This window comes from Strix uralensis, chromosome 1 (genome assembly GCF_047716275.1).
Source record: "Strix uralensis isolate ZFMK-TIS-50842 chromosome 1, bStrUra1, whole genome shotgun sequence".
In the NCBI taxonomy this organism is placed as follows: Eukaryota; Metazoa; Chordata; class Aves; order Strigiformes; family Strigidae; genus Strix; species Strix uralensis.
In genome coordinates this window covers 174,935,699-174,954,720 of record NC_133972.1, presented here as the reverse complement: position 1 = coordinate 174,954,720, position 19,022 = coordinate 174,935,699, and the positions used below count along the sequence as shown (strand labels likewise).

General features: G+C 75.0%; 1 protein-coding gene across 1 annotated transcript in view; it reads right to left on the bottom strand.

Annotated features, from left to right (window-relative positions):
- PLEC (plectin) overlaps positions 1-19,022 on the bottom strand; it is a 76,020-nt gene that overhangs the window by 47,425 nt on the left and 9,573 nt on the right. The window contains exons 3-12 of the mRNA XM_074860939.1: positions 6,559-6,620; positions 5,240-5,329; positions 3,563-3,640; positions 3,378-3,470; positions 3,078-3,244; positions 2,140-2,255; positions 1,936-2,042; positions 1,722-1,841; positions 979-1,074; positions 347-474 (exon numbers count right to left, since the gene is read on the bottom strand). Of these exons, the coding sequence (XP_074717040.1) occupies positions 347-474; positions 979-1,074; positions 1,722-1,841; positions 1,936-2,042; positions 2,140-2,255; positions 3,078-3,244; positions 3,378-3,470; positions 3,563-3,640; positions 5,240-5,329; positions 6,559-6,620 (1,057 nt within the window). The remainder of the gene's footprint in view (positions 1-346; positions 475-978; positions 1,075-1,721; positions 1,842-1,935; positions 2,043-2,139; positions 2,256-3,077; positions 3,245-3,377; positions 3,471-3,562; positions 3,641-5,239; positions 5,330-6,558; positions 6,621-19,022) is intronic.

Below are 19,022 nucleotides of genomic sequence, written 5' to 3'. Positions count from 1 at the left end.
CCCACCCTAATCCCCATCCTGCTCCCTCTCCAGCCCCCCCTGCCCGCTCCTGCCTGCACTGCCAGCCCTGAGCCGAGCCGCGCTGGTGGCCGGTGGCCGTGCTGGCCGGTGGCCGGAGGCCGCGCTGGCTGGTGGCCGCACTGGCTTCCCGGCAGCCGGCAGTGACTCACGCGGTTCCATCGCTGACGGGGCAGGGGGGGGCCGGGACACCCCACCCCGGCCCATCCCTGTGGTTTGGCTGCCTGCAGCAGGGAGCGGGTGCCAGCCCAGCTCCGCCCCCCCCCCCCCCCCCACCCGCTGGTGTCCCCCGCCACCCTGCGTCCCACCCCCCCGCCCCGGCACTCGCCTCTCGAACTCTGCGCGCAGCAGCTTCTCCCGCTCCAGCACGGCCACGTGCAGCTTCCCCCATTCCTTCTCCACGTCCAGGGGGTGGTACCCGGGGGGCACCTTCAGCTGCCCCGACTGCACCGCGCCCTGCGCCCCCCCGGCCCCGCATCAGGCCGCCGGCACCGAGACCCCCCAACAGCCGGCGGGGACGGGGCGGGGGGGCAGCCCCGGCTGCCACGGCTCAGCCGCTCCAGAGGGACACGGCGGGAGCACCGAGGGATGCTGGGGACCCCCAAACCCCCGGGACCCCCAGACCCCTGGGACCCCCAACACCCCAGGACCCCCAGGACAGCCCAGGACACTGGGACCACGACACCCCCGGCAGCCCCAGCCCCCAGGATTCCAGCCCCTGGGACCCCCAGTTCCCCAGAACCCCCAAGCTCTCAGGATCCCCAGACCCCTGGGATCTCAAACTCCAGCGACCCTCAACTCCCCAGGACCCCCAGGACACCCCAGTTCCCAGGATCCCAGCTCCCCGGGACCCCCAGACCCCCAGGACCCCAGACTCCAGGATCTCAGCCCCCCAGGACCCCCCGGACCCCCCAGGACCCCATCCCCCGGGACCCCCGTCCCCCCGGCGCTGCCGCTCACCTCCAGGGACTGGAAAATGGCCTTGGAGCGGTTCTTGTCGGCCTCCTTGGCCGGCAGCTCTGTCTCCTTGAACTTCAGGAACTGGCGCCAGAGAATCTGCCAACGAGTTGGGGGGGCTAAGGGGGGGCAGCGTGGACCCCCGGGGTGCCACAACCCCCGCCGCCCCGCTGTGGGCACGGCCTGGGACCCCCCTGCCTGCCTGCCTGCCTGCACCAGCACTGCCTGCACATGGGTTGGGGGGGGGCGGGGGGGCAGCCGGGGCTGGGGGGGGGGGGGCAACTCAGGCAATCCCACACACACCCCCTAATTTTCCATGCGTGCAGAGCTGGCGGGGAGGGGGGGGGGGGAAGGAAGGGGCCGGGCGGGGAGCTGGTGTTTTGGCGTTTGCCACCGGTGACTCACGCGGAGCCTGGAAAGAGTGAGTCAGAGCGGCCCCCCCCGCCCGGGGCACCCCGGCACCACCGCCGGCACCTCCCCGTTGGCACCAGCACCAGCACTGACCCCCCCCACAGCCCCCCCGGGCCGGGCTGCAGGGACCCATCCGGGGCTCAGGGCCAGGCAGGGTCTCCCCGTCCTTCGCTGTGGAGCACCGGGGCCGGCATGAACCCGCCGCGGCATGAACCAGCCCCTGGCCGGGCTACCGGCCAACTGGGCCATCGCCAAACACCTCGCCAGGCCCCGTCCCGCCTCACCGGGGCCCTTTCATCCCCTGCCAGCACCGCGGCCCCGTCCCCCCCCCTCACCTCGATCTCCTCGTAGCTGGCGGGGAAGCGGCGCTCCTCGAAGAGGACGGTGTGCTGCCGGATCCACTGCAGCAGCACCGTCACCACCTCGTAGTACTCCTGCCAGCGCAGCTGCAGCTCCTGCGGGGCAGGGGGCAGAAAAAAACGCATGGGGACGAGCCCCTGGTGCAGGGAGGGGAGGTGGCCGCCCCCCCGCCCCCCCCCCCCAACTCACATTGGCTTTGACACCATCCTGCACCTCGGGCACACGCGGCATGGCGTCGTAGAGAGACGAGACGTAGGTGATGATGGATTTCTCGTCTGGCTGCGGCACGTCCACATCTGCACAGAGGGAGGGGGGTGGGTTGGGGGGGGGTCTGGGGGTGTCCCCCCCCTCCCAGCCCCGGGAGACACCGTCCCCTCCCAGCCCGGTGGGTACCTTCGGGGTCCAGCAGACGCGTCACCCCCAGGTCCCGCTCAGCCACAGTAAAGGCCTGGTCCAGGTTCTCCAGGTTGCTCTGACGATAAACCCGGTTCATGTCGATCAGCATCGGCCTGCGGGGGGGGGACACGGCTCAGGGGGGGGCCCTCGGGGGACCCCCAGCACCCAGCAGGCGCCGGTTGTTCAGAGAAACCCCAGGGATGGCAGCTCCGTGCGCTGCCGGTGCTGCCTGCGCCTCTGCCAAACCCCCCATCTCTGGTGAAACCCCCCTGGCCCCCCTGCCACTGCCTACAGCTCCCGCAGGCGCAGGCTGCGCTGGACCGAGTAAAAGGAGCCGCTGAGACCGGGGGCGGCCGGACATGCCACGACGTCCTCGCAGACCATCACCACCCCGTCCCGCGGCCCCGCGCCCCTGCGCCGCCGCGGCCGCTCCATGGCGAGACCCCGGGGAGCTCCTGCCGCGGTGGCGGCCGGGCGCAGAGTGCGGCGTGGCTGCGGGTGCCTCCTCCGCACCCCCACCGCCCCGCCCGGGCGCGGCGCCTCTGCACGTCCTCGCACTCCCCAAAACGCCGCGCGGCGAGACCCGCGGGGACCCGCCCGCCCGCGCCCCGGCACGCCGCGGTGGGCACGGCGCCCGCCGCCCCAGGGAAGGGGGGGGTCTGCGCCCGCCTGCCCGCGCAGGCCGCGGGTCGGGAGGTCGGGGTGGGGGCGGGGGAGCGTGGGAAGGCGGCGGCTCCTCGTGCCGCCCCGGCGCTGCCGGCACAGGCCGATGAGCCGGGACTTGTCGGGAGCACGTGCCTGCCCCGCGCGCGCCATCGCCCTGTGCCGCCGGGGGGGGCTGAATCCTGCCGGCACTGGGGCTGGGCACCACAGGGACGGGGCTGGGGGTGCCAGGAAAGGCGAGGGGAGCCCTGACCCGGCCTCACTCCACCTACTTGTGCCGGTGGATGATGGCGTTGAAGAGCCGCCCGTCCCGCCAGCTGGTGGTGAAGTTGTCACAGCGCAGGCCCTGGTAATCCTCCACCATCCGCTGCGACCAGAGCAGCAGCTTCTCCTTGGCCGTCATGTCCTCCGACTGCCCCGTCACCTGGATGTCCGAAATCTGCCGGGGCAGGGCAGGGAAAGGGGGGGGTCATGCTCCCACCGCAGCCCAAACAAACTGGCACCGGGGGGGCCCCGCGGAAACCACAGATCCTGGCACCCCCCGTGGCTGCAGCACCGGGCTCGGGGCCCACCTGGAAGTGGAGGATGATGGTCCAGATGAGCCCCAGCGTCAGCTTGGGGTTGCCGTCGGCGATGTCATCGTTGCGGATGTTGACCAGTTTCACCTGCGAGGTGGAGGCAGGCGGCGGCTGCAGGGAGGGCACGGGGGGGGGTCCCCCACCACGCCAGCAGCGCCGCGACACCCCCCCGATCTCACCTGGCGATGCTTCAGGTAGTTGAGGGCGATCTGCACGTTCTGCAGCTTGTGGAAGCGCATCCGGCCCTTCTCGCGGGGCTGCGGGGAGAGCGGGGGGGCCGTCAGCCGCCAGCACCCCCACCCCGCCACGGCACTGCCGCCACCCCGCCCCGGCTCGGCACCGGGCACCGCGGCGTGTCCGTGTCCCCCCTCCCACACCCCCGCACATGCCGATGCCACACGCCCTTGCACTTTGCCCCCGCTGGGGAGGGGCCGTTCGCCACCAAACCGGCCCCGTCAGGGCCAGGCAGCGCCGGGGCCACTGGCCGCCACGCCAGAGGAAGCCAAGCGCCGGGCGCGGTGTGAGAGCTGCACCCCCGCTCCCCGCGGCGCCCGTCCCAGGGGGGCCGGCACCCCCCAAGGCCACCCCGCTGAGCACCAGCCCCTGCCCCAACGGCAGCAGCTGCCTGTGCAGGCAGGACAGGCAGGAGGAGCGCAGGCACCGGATGCCCCGTCACCGCAGGGAGCTTGTGCCCCCACCCCGGCACCGCACATGGGCACCGCAGCCACCACCGGTGCCAGCCAAGGTGCCACCGCGCCCCGGTTCGGGCATCGCCGGCGCAGGAGGGAGCGGGCAGGAAATCCGCTGCCCGTCCGGCGGGGCCACGGGCAGGAAGCGCTGCCGGGCCGGACAATGGCGAGCGCGGCCGGCCTCGCCGCCACATCCCTGCCCCTGCCGCAGCAACCCGGCAGCGCCACTCCCCCAGCCCTCGCCAGCGGCACGGGGCTCTGCTTACACCCCGCAGCAGCGACCGGGTGCTGGGCAACCCCCCCAAAGCAGGAACTTGCCCACCCCTGCGAGGCCCCAGCTGGGGTCCCCCCGCCCCAGGCAAGCTCCTGCCTGGACAGACCCCCCTGGCCCCGCAGCTGCGGCAGAGCCGGGGACCCCCTGAGCCCCACACTGTGCCACTCAGACACGGGGGCAAGAGGGAAACACGAGAGAGCTGGGTGCCCTGTGGCCACCAGTGGCCCCGGGGAGCTGGGGGGGGGGGCCAGGTGCCACATCTCGCCACGGTCTTGCCCAGCTCCGGCCCCACAGCACCACTCCCGGTGCCACCACGTTCCTATCTCGCCGCTGCAGGCGAGGCCTGGCCCAGGGAAACCCACCCCGGCCGCCGGAGCACCCCAGGGTGCCGCCGCGCCTCCCCCCCGCCCCGCCGGCACACGGCGGTTCCTCCTCCGCGCCGAGCCGGGACGTGCGGCCATGCGGAGAGCAAAGGGCAGAGCCACACTCACCAACCGCAAGGTCCTGATCACGTCGCGCTCCCTCGGCTGCCCCGGCCGGAGCAGCGCCGAGAGGGGAGGAAGGAGGCAAAGGCCGGCGGGGGGACGGTCAGGGCAGAGCCGCCGGCGGGAGCCCAGCGCAGAGAAGCAGAGAGTTCACCAAAGCAAAGAGACGTCGGGGCGTTAGAGCCGCGGGGGGATGGGGGTGCGGGGGGCAGCCGCGCCGGCGGGGCTCGGGGACACGCCAGCACGGTGCCGGGCGGCTCTCCGGGACGGGACCGAAGCCAGGGGGGGAAGAGGCAGAGCAGGAGAAGAGAGGTGGGAGGCGGGAAGCAGAGGAGGGGGCGGCCGCAGCCGGAGGGTCCCGGCGCACGGGGTGGCGGCGGCGGCGGCGGCAGCGGGGGTGGCACCTACCAGCGTGTCCCCCGACAGCACCTCCAGCAGCGAGATGAGGTTGTGGCCATCCCGCAGGTCCTCGTAGAGGTCGTTGACATGACGCTGTGCCTGTGGGGACAGTGACGGCGTGACGGGGGGACCAGGGGGGCGCGGACGAGCCCTGCGGAGCCCCCACACACACTCCCACACCAGGGTGGCAGCCCAGTGACCCCCCCCCAGCGTGCACCGGGTGCTCACACGTGTCCCCAAGCACAGCCCGGTGTCCCCAGCCCGGTGTCCCCAACCCCGTGTCACACCCCCCAGCGCACACTGGCAGCTCCCCACCGCACCCGGGCCGGCTCCGGCATCACGTGGGGACCCGCTGCCCACCACGTTGGTGGCCATGGGGGGGTCAGACCTGCTGCCCACCATGTCGGTGGCCACGGGGGGGGTTGGACCCGCTGCCCACCACATTGGTGGCCATGGGTGGGGTCAGACCCACTGCTCACCACGTCGGTGGCCATGGGGCGGGGTCAGACCCACTGCTCACCACGTCGGTGGCCATGGGGGGGTCGGACCTGTTGCCCACCATGTTGGTGGCCACGGGGGGGGGGTCGGAACCGCTGCCCAGCGTGCCGCAGCCACGGGGTCCGTCCCCAGTGCGGGAAGGGAGAGGCGTGAGAAGAGAAAGAGCATTGGGGGGGCAGCCGGAAAGGGAGAGACCTACCTCTGCTCGCCAGTGCTGCACAGGGAGAGGCAGAGAGAAGAGAGAGGTTAGGAGAGGAGGCGGCGGAGGGGAGACAGCCCCGGCGTGGGCAGGGGGTGTCCAGGACCCGCCCTGGGCGCGATGGCGTGAGGACGGGCGCCCGGCGGGCGTGCGGGGACACGTCGGGGCGCGGGGGCCGGGGAGACGTCTCGGCGCGTGCCAGGCGCTGACGTGGGGCCGTGCCCGCCGCACCGACAGGCACCGGCACGCCGGTGGGGCTCGGCAGGGGCCGGGGGGAACAGCCCCCCCCCTCGGGGCAGGCAGGAAGGGCGAGGGCACCCCGGTGCCAAAGGAAGCCGCGGCGGTGCCGGGGCAGAGGGGGCGCGGGCAGGGAGCCCGGGCGGCATCAATGCCCACGAAAGGTCCCCGAGTGCCCGCGGGCAGAGCACCGTCCCCTCCCCGGCCGCTTCCCGGCACAGGCCTGGCCCCGCGCCCGGCACGGCCAGGGGCCAGCACAACCCCGGGCGAGCGGGCAGGCAGGGCGGGCAGCTCCTGCCTGCACGGGCCTCGGTGCTGCCGCAGCACCGGGAGAGGCTGTGCCGGCACGGCGGGACGTGGCTGGGGGGCTGCGATGGCGGGGGCCTCCCCGTACCTTGATGAGGTGTTTGTTGACCCATTTGGTGAAGGTTTTTTTCTGGACCCGGTCTCGTTCATCTGCAAGAGAAGGAGGAAGGGGGTGAGCGGGGGGGTCCCGGGGGGGTGTGGGGGTGCTGCCGGCACAGTGCGGGAGGAAGCGATGGAGCCGCGGTGAGTCACGGGGCGCGCGAGGGGAAGGAAACGGGCAACGCGGGTTGGCCCCTGCGTGCCAACAATGGCTGGGGGGGGCTGCCCGGCCCTGCCCTGAGCCCCCCCAAACCCCAGCGGGGACCCCGGTGCTGTGTGGGGCAGTGGGACGAGCCCGCAGGGGGTTTGTCCCGGCACCTACGCTGCTCCCAGGATGGGGGGGGGGCTGGGGCACCCCAGGGACCCCCAACCCTGTCCTGGCATGATGGAACCGACAGTGCTCTGCAGGCAGAGCCCCGGGGCTGCCTGCACTGTGGGCAGGGTGTCCCCCGCGGGCAGGGTGTCCCCCGTGGGCAGGCAGGGCTGTGGGCAGCGTGTCCCCCACAGGCAGGGTGTCCCCCGTGGGCAGGCAGAGCCACAGGCAGGGCCACAGGCAGGGTGTCCCCCACACACACAGCTGCAGGCACGGCTGCGGGGCCTGTGACTCACGGGCACTCCCTGCCTGCTACTGCCCTGTCATTAGGCGACGGGTGACGCAGCCAGGCCCCACCCCGCACCCTGAACCCCCCCCCCACAACCCCGCTAACGAGCACCCACCCCCCAGCACCCATCCCCGCTCCCCATGGCGGCAGCAGCGGGGGGGCAGCTCGCCCTCCTTGCCCCCCAGGACGGTGCCAAGGAAGGTTTGGTGGCAGTTGGGGACACCCTGGGCACGGGGGGGACGACGCCTCACGGTCACCCCACCCCAACACCCCCCCAGGCCCACGCGGCGGCTCGTGCCGGGTCTCGCCTCGCCGGAATGTGCCGGGATCTGCCCAGGCGGCACCCACGGGGGGGGACACCAGGCACCCGACACCCCAGGGGGGCACACCGGGCACCCAGCACGGCGGGCAGCGAGCGGCAGGAAGGAAGCGTGGGGCATGGTGGGGACGGGTGCTCCGAGGGGGGGGCGCTCCCGGCAGGACCCCGCACCCCATGAGCCCACGACGCGCCGGTGAGCCCCAGCCGGGAGCACCCAGAGCCCAGGGACAGGCAGGGACGGGCAGGGACGGGCAGGGACGGGCAGGGCAGGGCGTGGAGGAAGCGCCCGCCATGGGCAGGGCCGGCAGCGCCTGCGCCCGGCACGGACACTGCGGGGATGGGGACGGGCACCGGGTACGGGGCAGGTGGACCCTGGCGTGGGGGGCTGCCCCTTAGTGCACCCAGGGACCCCTGATGTGGGGGGGCTGCCCCATAACCTGCCCTGGGGACACCACCCCGACATGGGGGGCTGCCCCATAGCGCACCCAAGGACACCGCCCCAGCATGGGGGGCTGCCCCATAGCGCACCCAGGGACCCCTGATGTGGGGGGGTTGCCCCATAACCTGCCCAGGGACACTGCCCCGACATGGGGTCTGCCCTGTCGCCCACCCAGAGACCCCTGATGTGGGGGGGCTGCCCCATAGCGCACCCAGGGACCCCTGATGTGGGGGGGCTGCCCCATACCCTGCCCTGGGGACACTGGCCCGATGTGGGGCGCAGGGTCCATCCCCCCCCATGCTGCAGGACACGGCCCACGCCGACGCGGTGCCAGGAGCCCCACGGAGGAGCAGCCACCACCCCCCCGTCCCCATGTCCCCCCCCCGCTGCCCCCCGCTACCTTTCCTGCCCTCGGAGGCCCTCAGCACCGCCAGGTACAGGTTGTCCTCCGAGCCCGTGCGCTGGCCCCCGGCCAGAGCCTCCTCCGGGCTGCGCAGCCGCTGCCGGGACATGGTGGCCACCGTGGCCACCGCCCGCGCTGAGCACCGACACAGCTCGACTCGCCTCCTGCTCTGCCACTGAGGTGCAGGGCGGCCCCAGGGAGGAGACTGGGGGTTCCCCCCCCCCTTCTCTCTCTCCCTGCCCAGCTCGGGCAGGATCCTGCCCACAGGAAACCTCACGGCGCTGATTAACCGTTTCCTGCCCGCGCCCCGAGAGCCGCCCTGGGGGCTGCTGGGATGGGGCAGGGACCCCCCCGGACACACCGGGGGGAAGACCCCGAACCCCCCGGCCACAGCCCCCGGGGCCTCAGGACCCCCAGATCTGCAAGCCCGGGGGGGTTTGGGACCCCCAGACCCCAATGCTGCAGGACCCCTGGTCCCACACGCCAGGGCCTCGGGACCCCCCGATTTCCAAGCCCGGAAGGCCCCCCTGTCCCTACGCTCAGGGGCTGCAGCCCCCCCCCGGCCACACCCCCCCAGGCCCTGTCCCCAGGGACCTTGGCACCACTCCGCTCCCAAAATCCAGGGTCCTCAGGACCTCCCCCCAGCCCCACATCCCCCCCCATCCCCACACCCTGGGGGCTCAGGACCCCCCAATTCGCAAGCCCAGGCCCCACACTCGGGGTGGGGGGGGCTCAGAGCCCCAGTGCCCCTCCCGGGGGGTTCCGTTCCCAGGCCCGGGGGGGGGGGGGGGCGGAGACTGAGCCCCCCCCGGACCCCCCCGAGCGGGAAGGCGCCGTCCCCACGCCCACGCCGGCTCGGGGAGCCCCGCCAGGCCCCCCCCGGCCCAGCGGCGACGCATTCCAGGCGCTTCTGTGCCGCCTCCGGCGCAGCCAGGCCCACACTCCCCGCCAGCAGCTCCGGGTGGGCGGGGGGGGGGCACCCCACAACTCACGGGGTGCTCACACGGGATGGGGGAACCGGTGGAATCCCCCTCCCCAGGGACGCACCACGGAGCGGCCGCGTGACCGTCGAGCACGTGTCGCTGTCACCGGTGATGCCGGCAGCCTCGGGGACCCCCCTGGGACTGGGCAGGACCCAGCCTGGCCGCGTGTCCCTCCCTGGGGAGCCCGGTTCTGGGGACCCCCGAGCTGGGGGGTGGCACAGGGTGGGAGCCCACAGCTGCTCTCGGGGACCTCGGAGTGGCACAGGGATCTTGGGGCGGCACAGGGGAACTTGGGGTGGCACGGGGGTCCTTGGGGTGGCAGGGGGAACCTCGGGGTGACATGGGGATCTTGGGGTGCCACAACAAATCTTAAGAGTGGCACAGGGAACCTCGAGGTGGCACAGGGTCCTCAGGGTGCCACAGGAGACCTCGGGTGGCACAAGGCCAGCCACCCTGCCCGTGGCACCCAGCTCACCCTTGCCAGGGTGCAGGCAGGAGGGGAAATCGCAGCCCCAGGCGCCGTGAGCATGGCAGGGCCCGGCCCCACACCCAGCACACACGTCCCGCGTGTGCCGCACCAGTGCCAGCGCCCGCCCGACCCTCGCCCAGAGTCCGAGGGACACGGAGCCGCCGCATCCTCTCGCCGTGACTCACGGCACAACCCCGCGCCCTGCCCGGGGCTCGGCTGGGTCTGGCAGGGGCCCGGCAGCACAGTGCAGGCAGCCCGGCGCAGGCAGCCCGGCGCAGGCAGCACGGTGCTGCCGGCTCGCTGCCCGCTGGGGCAGAGCCAGGGCGGACGCGGAGGAATGAGGGCGGCAACGGGCTCCACACGCACATCCCCCGCCAGCAGCAGCACATCTGGCACATGGAGAACATCTGGCACACGGAGTGGCGGCGTCACGGGGCAGGGACCGACCGGAGCTCCGGCTCGAGGCGCCAACATCGGTACCATGGCGAGGGACGACGGCGACACCGGTGGCACCCCACGCACCCCGGGGCTGGCACCGCGCTTTGAAGCCCGGCGGAGGCGGAAGGTTCTGGCGCAGCCCCCCCGGGACGGGCAGGGCTCCCGGCGCAGGCAGCTGCCAGCCCGGCTGGCCGGCTGGGCCAGGAGCTGCGCTCAGGCCTGGGCCCCGCGGGGGCCGACGCGCAGCCGGGCCCGGCCCAGCCGCCCCCCCCCCCGGCATCACCCCGTGGCACCGGGACGGCGAGAGGCACCCAGGGACCCTGCGGGGGGGGTGCGACTCAGCCGACCCCCCCTCCGCACCCAGCGCCCGGCGGGCAGCGACGCGTCCCACCGCGCCCTGACCGGAGAGAGATCCAGCTGCACCCAGGGGTGGGGGGGGGGGAAGACAGGACCCCCCCACCCTGAGCCACTAGGCTGCGGCGTCACCCTGAGGTGTGTGTGGGCAGCTCAGCCCAAGCCGGCTGGGCTCAGCACAGCCCAGCTCAGCTCAGCTCAATCCAGCTCAGCTGGGCCCCCAGCTCAGCTCAGCTCAGCCCAATCCCCCTCAGCCTGGCTCAGCCCAACCCGGCTCAGCACAGCACAGCCCAGCTCAGCTCACTCCAGCTCAGCTTGGCCCAGCTCAGCTCAGCTCAACCCAACCCGGCTAGGCTCAGCTCAGTCCAGCTCCGCTTGGCCCAGCTTGGCTCAGCTCAGTCAAACCGGCTCAGCTTGGCCCAGCTCAGCTCAGCTCAGTCCAGCTCAACTTTGCCAGCTCAGCTCAACCCAGCCTAGCCAGGCTCAGCCCCGCTCAGCCCAGCCCAGCCCGGCTCAGCTCGGCTCGGCTGGGCCCGACTCAGCTCAGCCCGGCTCAGCTCAGTTCGGCTCAGCTTAAGCTGGGCTCGGCTCCCAGGGGCGGGGCTCTGGGGCAGACCCCGCCCCTTCCCCCCCCGCCCTGTCCCGGGACTCCCGCCCGTTCCCGGGTCCCCCTCACCCCGCAGCCGCCCCCCGGTCCCCCCCGGTCGCTCCACTGGACCCCTCCCCCCGACACCCGCTCCCCCCCCCGTCCCCCCCCCGCTCCCGGCTCCCTCCCACTGCCCGCCCGGGCCCCGCTCCCCCCCCCCCCCCCGCTGCCTCCGCCCCCCCCGCTGCCGCCACCGCCCCCCCCCCCGCTGCCGGTACCGGCGCAGCAGAGCCGCTCGCTCAGGTACCGGCCGCCGCTCGGGCCCGGAGCCGCCCCCGAGCCACCCCCCGCCGGGGCTCCCCGCCATCGCCCCACGGCTCCGCCACGGCGACGGGGACAGAGGCCGCCCGCCCCCCCCCGCCCCGTCCGCCCCCGGGGGGCCCCGCCCCCGCCCTTGGACCCGCCCCCCCGGGACCCCCCCAACACCCAGGGACCCTCCCGGACGCAGGGACCCCCCTTTCCTCCCGCACCCTGTGCTGGGGACCCTGCGCCCCACACAGCCAGCACCCCCCCCCCGGCACCCAGACACCCCGAATCCTGTGCACCCCCAATCCTGCGCACCCCCCCGGCACCCCTTCCCCCCACCCAGCACCCCAAATCCTGCTCACCCAGTACCCCCCAGCACCCCGCTGCCCTTCTCCTCGCTTCACCCCGATACCCCCACCAGCCCCCTCTCCCCGCCGCCGCAGGCAGCGCTGGGGCCCCCCCCGCACCCCACTCCTCTGCCCCCACTCCCCGAGCCTCACGCAGGTCCCCCATTACCGCAGCCACGGGGCACCCCAACACCTCCAGCACCCACAGCCCGGGGGGGGGGCCCGGCTGCAGCCCCCCCAGCAGAACAAGCACCCGCGGGGGGCTGGGGGTGGCACCGCGGGGGTCCCCCAGACCCCGTCGCGCGCGGCCACCTGCCTCCTCGCCCCTCGCCGCCGCAGCAGCCGCAGCAGCCGCAGAGCTCCAAGGGCATCGCCCCGGCCAGGCCGCGGCTGCGGGCCCAGCTAAGCCAAGCCTTGCTGAGCCGAGCCTTGCTGAGCCGTGCCGAGCCGTGCCGAGCCTGGCTGCGCTGTGCCGCGCCGTGGCCGGTGACTCAGCCCCGGCTGTTCCTGCCCCCGGCCCCGCTCCCGGCCAGGACGGACCATCCCACCCCCGGGACCCGCCGCCGGGACTCGCCGCCGGAGCAGCCGTGGGCCACCGGCCAGGCCGAGCGGGAGCCACGGCGGGGGCTGGGCCACCGGGAACCGGCCACGGCGCAGCGGGGAGAAGACGGGGCTTTGCCGCAGCCCCTGCGTGCTGGGGGGGGGGGCTGGAGCCCGGACACCCCCCGGGGAGCTGCGGGGGGCTGGGGGGTGTCTCGGGGCACAACCACGGTGGGAGCCGCCGCCGGCGCAGGGGCTGGGCACAACCGGGCACCGTCCCACGGCGCGTCCACGGCCACGTCTGTGCCACCGAGATAAGGACACGGAGAGGCCGGGCGGGGGGGGGACACGGGAGGGCCGGGACGGGCGGTTAACGCCCGGCGAGCTGGAACCGGGACACACTTCCCTTGGGATGTGCTCGCCACGCTTGCCACGGCCCCGCCACCACCGGGCAACCCCGGGGGGGCCCCTCAACGCAGGCGAGAAAGCTGGAGGCCGCGGAATGCCCCCCCCACACCAGCTGGGGCCGTGCCGGGGAGCCCCAGCGCTGCCAATCCCGGTCCCCCGCCACAGCCCGGCCACTTCCCGCCAGGCCGGTGAGTCACCGGCATCCGAGCCCCCCCCCCGGCCCCCCCCGCGCCTGGCGCAGCCAGAACCGCCAGCACAGTGGAAAAGCTGAGTGGAGCGGATGAGGGGGGACACGGTGGGGGGGGACACCCAAAGCTCTGGGGGCCTCCCCCGCCCATCGCTGTGGCCGCCACGTCCCTGGCCACCGTTCTGGCAGCCCTGGCAACGGGAGCGGGGCCCAAACAAACAGCTGCCGCAAAACGCTCACCCCAAAACCGAAACCAGCCCCCGGATCCGCCCCCCCCCCCGCGTGTCCGTCCCCCCCCCCGAACCCGGATGGCCCCAACTCCTCTGCACCCCCAGACCCGCCGCCGTCCCGGTCCCTGCTCGGGGGTCCCTCCTCACCCCCTGGAACGGAGAAACCGGCCACCGGCACAGGCGGGGCCACGGGGCCCACGGGAAACACCTGCCCCGGCACCGCGGGGCACCCCCCCCGTCCCCCCCCCCCCATCTAGTCCAAGAACGACGCTCAAAAATAACCCCCCCGCACCGGCACGGGCACCACGGGCTCAACCCCCCCCCCCCGAGCCCAGGAGGCGCAGAAGCGGGCAGGGCCGGGCGTGGGCAGCGCTGCCGGAGCCCCCCCGGGACCCCCCAGCTCCAGGGGGGGGTCCCAGCGCGTTGCGGCGGGGGGGGATGACGGGCCCGGTCAGGTGTGACCTTCGGGTGCCCTTCGGGCAGCCCTGGGCAGGCGCCAGGGACAACGGGCCACCCCCCCAACACACGGCGGGAGGGCTCCTGTCAAGGTGCCCTGCCTGCTTTATCTGGCAGCAGGGCTGGCTGCAGGCAGCGCAGGCAGCGGTACGGGCAGGCCAGGCCGCTCGCTGCCGGGGGGGCTGCGGCATCGCCCACCGGCACAGCTCCCCGAGTTGTGGTTTCCCGGGGAGGGGGGGGACACGCCAGGGCTGAGCCGGTGCAGGCAGCAGGATGCAGGCAGCGCCGAGCGGGCAGCACGAGGCAGGCAGCAGGATGCAGGCAGGACCAAGCGGGCAGCGTGACAGCGCCCGGTGCCGCACACGGAGCGACGGAAACCGCAGCCAACGCCCTGGAAAGTGCCAGAGCTGGGCCAGGACCGCAGCGGGGGGGCCAGGACCATGGGGGGGGGGCAGGACCGCAATGGGGGGGTCCAGAACCGCAATGGGGAGGCCAGGACTGCAGTGGGGGGGCCAGGACCACAGTGGGGGGGCCAGGACCGCAGTGGGGGGGCCAGGACTGCAGTGGGGGGCTCCAGGACCGCAATGGGGGGCCCAGGACTGCAGGGGGGGGGCTCCAGGACCACGGCGGGGGGGCAGGAGCACAGCAGCTCGCCCCACGGTTGCCAGTGCTGCGGTGGCATGAGGGGTCTGGCAGGACCCCGGGCCTGGCTCTGCTGGGGGGGGGCATGTGGACACCCGTGGGGACCCCCCCCCCAGCCCTTCTGCCACACCGCGGGCAGCCCCTGCCTGCACCCCCGCAGCAGGCAGCTTCGCCCTGGATTTGGGGGGGGGGGGTAGCTGCCAGCACAGGGGTGAAGGTGATGGCGCAGGAAGGGGGGGGTGTCTATGAACCCACCAAATAACCTGCCCACGCAGGCAGCTGCCCGCAAGGACTCACATCTCTGCCACCACCCCGGGCCCCGCACCACTGGCCCCCCGCGCCCCCCCCGCCCCCTCCTGTCACCAGATCCCTGCTCCCAAAAATATTTGGCACCTTCAGGCCCCGGGGAAGCGCACCTGCTGCTCCCGGCGGGGAGATTCTGCCTTGGGGGGGGACGCAGAACTGACGGGAAGGGGGTTGGGGATGCTGGGGGGGGGCTGCCGGGGCCCCCCCACCCCCTCATGGTGTCGGGAGGGGGGGGGTCACGCTGCTGAGTCACGGCGGGTACCAGGATGCTGCATCCCCCCCCCCCCGGGATGCTCCCCCGCGGGGCGCGGGTCCCCCCTGAACCCCCCAGGCCCCCCCAGCCCCATCGGGGCGGCAGGTTCCACCCCTCCCTCCCCCCCCACACACACATTTCCCCCCCCCGCCGGGGAGGGGCGGGGCGAGGGGCCGAGCCGAGCCGGACTCACCTGCACCCCCCAGTCCGCCCAGTTCGCCCCGTCGCCGCCAGTACCAGACCAGCGCGAGGGACGCGGCGTGTCCCGCGGCCACCAGCGACGGGAAAAGGGACCCCGTGTCCTCCATGGCGGGGGGGGGTCGCCTCGGCTCGGCTCAGCTGGGCCCGGCTCAGCCCGGCTCGGCTCGGCTCGGCTCGGCTCGGCGGGGCAGGGACGCGCCAGCGCCCGCCCCCCCCGGGGCAGCTCCCGCTCCGCCTTAACCCCTCCCGGGCCGCGGCGGGGAGGCGCCGTCCTGCCCTCTGCACCGGCAGGATCGGGCCCCCCCGGGTCCCGTGTCTGCCCCCCCCCCGCCCCCATCACTCACATCCCGGCTTTTTATATCCCGGGACGTGGCGGCGCCAGCCCCCCCCCCCCTTTTCCCCGGGTTCCCACACCCCCCCCGCTTCGTCCCGGCGGGTCTCACCTACCCGGCACGACCTTCATGGGCGCGGGCAGGGAACGGGCAGGGAGCGGGCAGGGAACGGGCAGGAGCGGGCAGGGAGCGGGCAGCAACGCGGCTCCGGTGGCGGCGGCGGCGGCGGGGGCGGGGGGGGGGGGGGGGGGGGCGGGCGCCGATATAAATAACCGGGACCCGTCACCGAGCCCGAGTTAGAACATGACCCGGGTGGGGGCGGGACGGGCGGTCGCGGCACCCCGGGACCCCCCGGACCCCCCCGGCGCTGGGGGGTTCATCCCGCCGCCGCCTCGGGGAGTGAATTACAGCGGCGCTAATGACTGGGAACGGGCTGCGGAGACGGAGATCGGGGGGGGGAGAGCTAGGGGGGGGGAGCTGGGGGGGGGGCTCGGGGGGGCGGCGGGACGCGCTTCACGCCGCGGGGACCCCCCCAGCCCCCCACGACCCCGTCCCCGCCCGCCGGGAGTCCGGGCCGGGTTTTCCCGCAGCGGACGAAAAACCCGGAGCCGGATCCACCGCGGGGGGGGGACGGGACGGGGCGGGTCCGGGGCTCCGCCGCCGCGTCCCACGGGGGGACAAACCCCCCCCCAACCCACGGGGGTCTGGGCAGGGGCTACGGCCGGTCCCCCCCCCGCCCCCCCCGGGGCAGAGCTCGGGGGAAACCCCCCACACCCGGGACGGGGGCGGGGGGGACGGGGGGGATGCCGGGGATGCGGCGGCAGGGCCGGTCCACGCGGGACGACGCTGCCCACGGGCGCAGCAGGGCCCGTGGCCCCCCCGGCCCCGTCCCCCCCCCGCGGGCCCGGTGACTCACGGCGCTGGCGGGAGCGCGACCGGCGCCTTCGCGCTGGAAACTTGGAGCGGCGGCAGCTGCCCGGGGGCTGCGGGGCTGAGTCACGGCCCGGGGGGGTCGGGGGGGGTGAGGGGGGGCCCCTCACCGCGGCCTCGGGGCGCCGGCTGCAGCTGCCCCACCCGGGGAGGACTGGACGGACAGACGGACGCCCCGCAGCCCCCGCCGGCTCCAGCTGCCGCCGGGATCGTGTGTCGCTGCGGGGGGGGGTGTGGGGGCAGAGGCGGGGACCCCCCGCAGCCCCCTCCCCACCGACAGCCCCGCACCCCCCAGCTGCCGCCGTCCGTCCATCTGTCCGGACCCGCCCTGTGCACAGCGGGGGGAACTTGGGGTGCAGCCCCCCCGCGGCACAACCCCCCCCGCGGCACAACCCCCTCCCCACGGCACAGCCCCCCCGGCAGCAGTGAGACCCCCGGCAGCACGGGGGGATCCCTAGCAGCCCACCCACCCCTTGGACATTGCAGGGAGCCGCCTCGCTGCCCCCGGCACACCCAGCCCCGGGGGGGTCACTGCAGCCCCCCAGAGACCCCCACAGCCCCCCAGGGTCCCAGCACTGTGCCCCCCCCCTGCCCCATGCAGGGGGGACACCGGGAGCTCTGCCGGGCCATGGGGTCCCCCTGGATGCAGTGGGGGGGGGGGGTCTCAGCAGCCCCCCCACCCCTGAGCTTGGCTGGGGAGGGGGGATGCGGCCCCAGCTCAGCGCTGGGGGCTGCTGGGGGCTGCTGAGCCCCCCCCCGGCGCGCAGAAGGGTTAAGGTGCCCCCCACCCCCCCCATGACAGCACCCTGGGGGGCACCAAGGCTGGTGAACCCCCACCCCCTCCCAGCCAGTCTGAGGGTGTCGTGTGTGTGTCCCCCCCCTCCCTGTCCCGCCAGTCGATACCTGGGGCCGAGCCGGGCTGGGGGGGCAGCCGGGACGCTCCCCCCGCCGTGGCGACAGGCTCCGTGTGCCGCTCGGCCTCGTCCTTCCTGCGGTAGAGCCGCTCCGCGGGGGGGGCACGTGCCCGCCGGGGCCGGAGGCGTCGAGGGGCCGCCGGGGGGGCTCGGCGGGGCGGCGGGGGCGCTGCAGGGACAGCGGGACGATCTCGGGGGGCAGGCGCAGGTAGCGGCGCAGGTAGGTGACCCCATCGTCCGTCAGGTACCAGTAGAAGTGGCGCCAGGCGAAGGTCTCGCGCACCAGGCGGCGGGAGCGCAGCGAGGCCATGGCCCGCAGCACCTCCACGTTGGCCACGCCGGGCAACTGCGGGTGCGGGCGGCGCGGCCGCGGGTCCTTCTCGGCCACCAGCACGCCCTCGCGGAACAGCAGCTCCAGGATGGCGCGAAGGCGCTCCAGGGGCATCAGCATCCCGGCCACCATGGCGAGGGGACGGCGCGGGGACGGCGCGGGGCTGGCGCGGGTCGGCGCGGGTCAGTGTGCTCCGGCACGGCTTGGGATGATCCGGCACGGCTCGGCACAGCCTGGCACAGCTCAGCGCAGCCGGGGATGATCTGGCACGGCTCGGCACGGCTCAGTATGATCTGGCACGGCTTGCTGTGTTCTGGCTCGGCACAGCCTGGCACAGCTCGGCACGGCTCGGCACGATCTGGCACGGCACGGCCCGGGATCGCCTGGCGCGGCTCGGCACGGCGCGGTACAGTCTGGGGGGGCTCGGCACGGCGCGGTACGGTCTGGCACGGCGCGGAAAGGCTGAGGGCGGTCTGGCACGGCTCGGCAAGCCCCAGCACGGCCCGGTGTGTCCCGGCACGGCTCGGTTAGACCCGGCTCCGTTAGACCCGGCTCGGTGAGCCCCGGCCCAGCCCGGCTCGGCTCAGCACGGCCCGGCCCGGCGCTGCCTGCAGCGGGCGGACTGGCGGCAGCTCCACCCCCGGGCCGGGGGGGGGGGCGGGGGGCCCCGGGCAGCCGCCGCTCGGCCCAGCCTGAGTCACCGGCCCCGCCCCGGCCCCGCCCGTGGGGGGGGGGGACACACAGACACGCGGCCGGGCCCCCCCCGGGCCCCCACAAACGCGCCGCCCGCCCCGACCCACCCGGCCGGTTCCCGCGTGGGTCCCGCCCCGCCCCGGAGCCGCCGAAGATGGGGGACACACACACCCCCCCAGCTCGCTGGGGGGGGACACCCCGCAACTCGTGGGGGACCCCGAACTCGGGGGGGGGACTGTCAGCGCGGGGGGGGACACCAGGGGCACCCCCCGCATCCCCCGGCGGAGCAGGCAGGGCCGGGCAGGGCCGCATCCTGCCAACGTCAATATTTGCTCCAGGCCGGTCCCTGATTATTCAGGGGCGGGGGGGGCCGGGGGGGGCCGGCGGGGGCCGCAGCCCCCCAGGGGGGACCCCACGTCGCGGGTGGGGGTGGGGCAGGACGGTTCCGGCGCAGCTTCGCCCCCCCCCCCCGGGCTGGCAGGTGGGGACGAGGCAGCTGCCACCCGCGGCCACACCCCCCCCGCGGCGCCCCCCCTCTTCCCGGTACCGTGGGGACCCACGGGGGTGGGGGGGGGGGTATGGGGGGGGGGCGGCCCCCCCCCCCCCCCCCCCCCCGGCAGCCGGATACTTCGCCACCACGTGCCGGGACCAGGAGGGACTCTGGGACCCCCCCGATGGGGGACACACCCCCCCCTATACCCGGGGGGGGATCGCGGCCCCACAGCCCTGGAACAGGAGAGGGGCCCCCCCACCCCCCGGCCAGGGCTCCCCCGGCCCCCCCGGC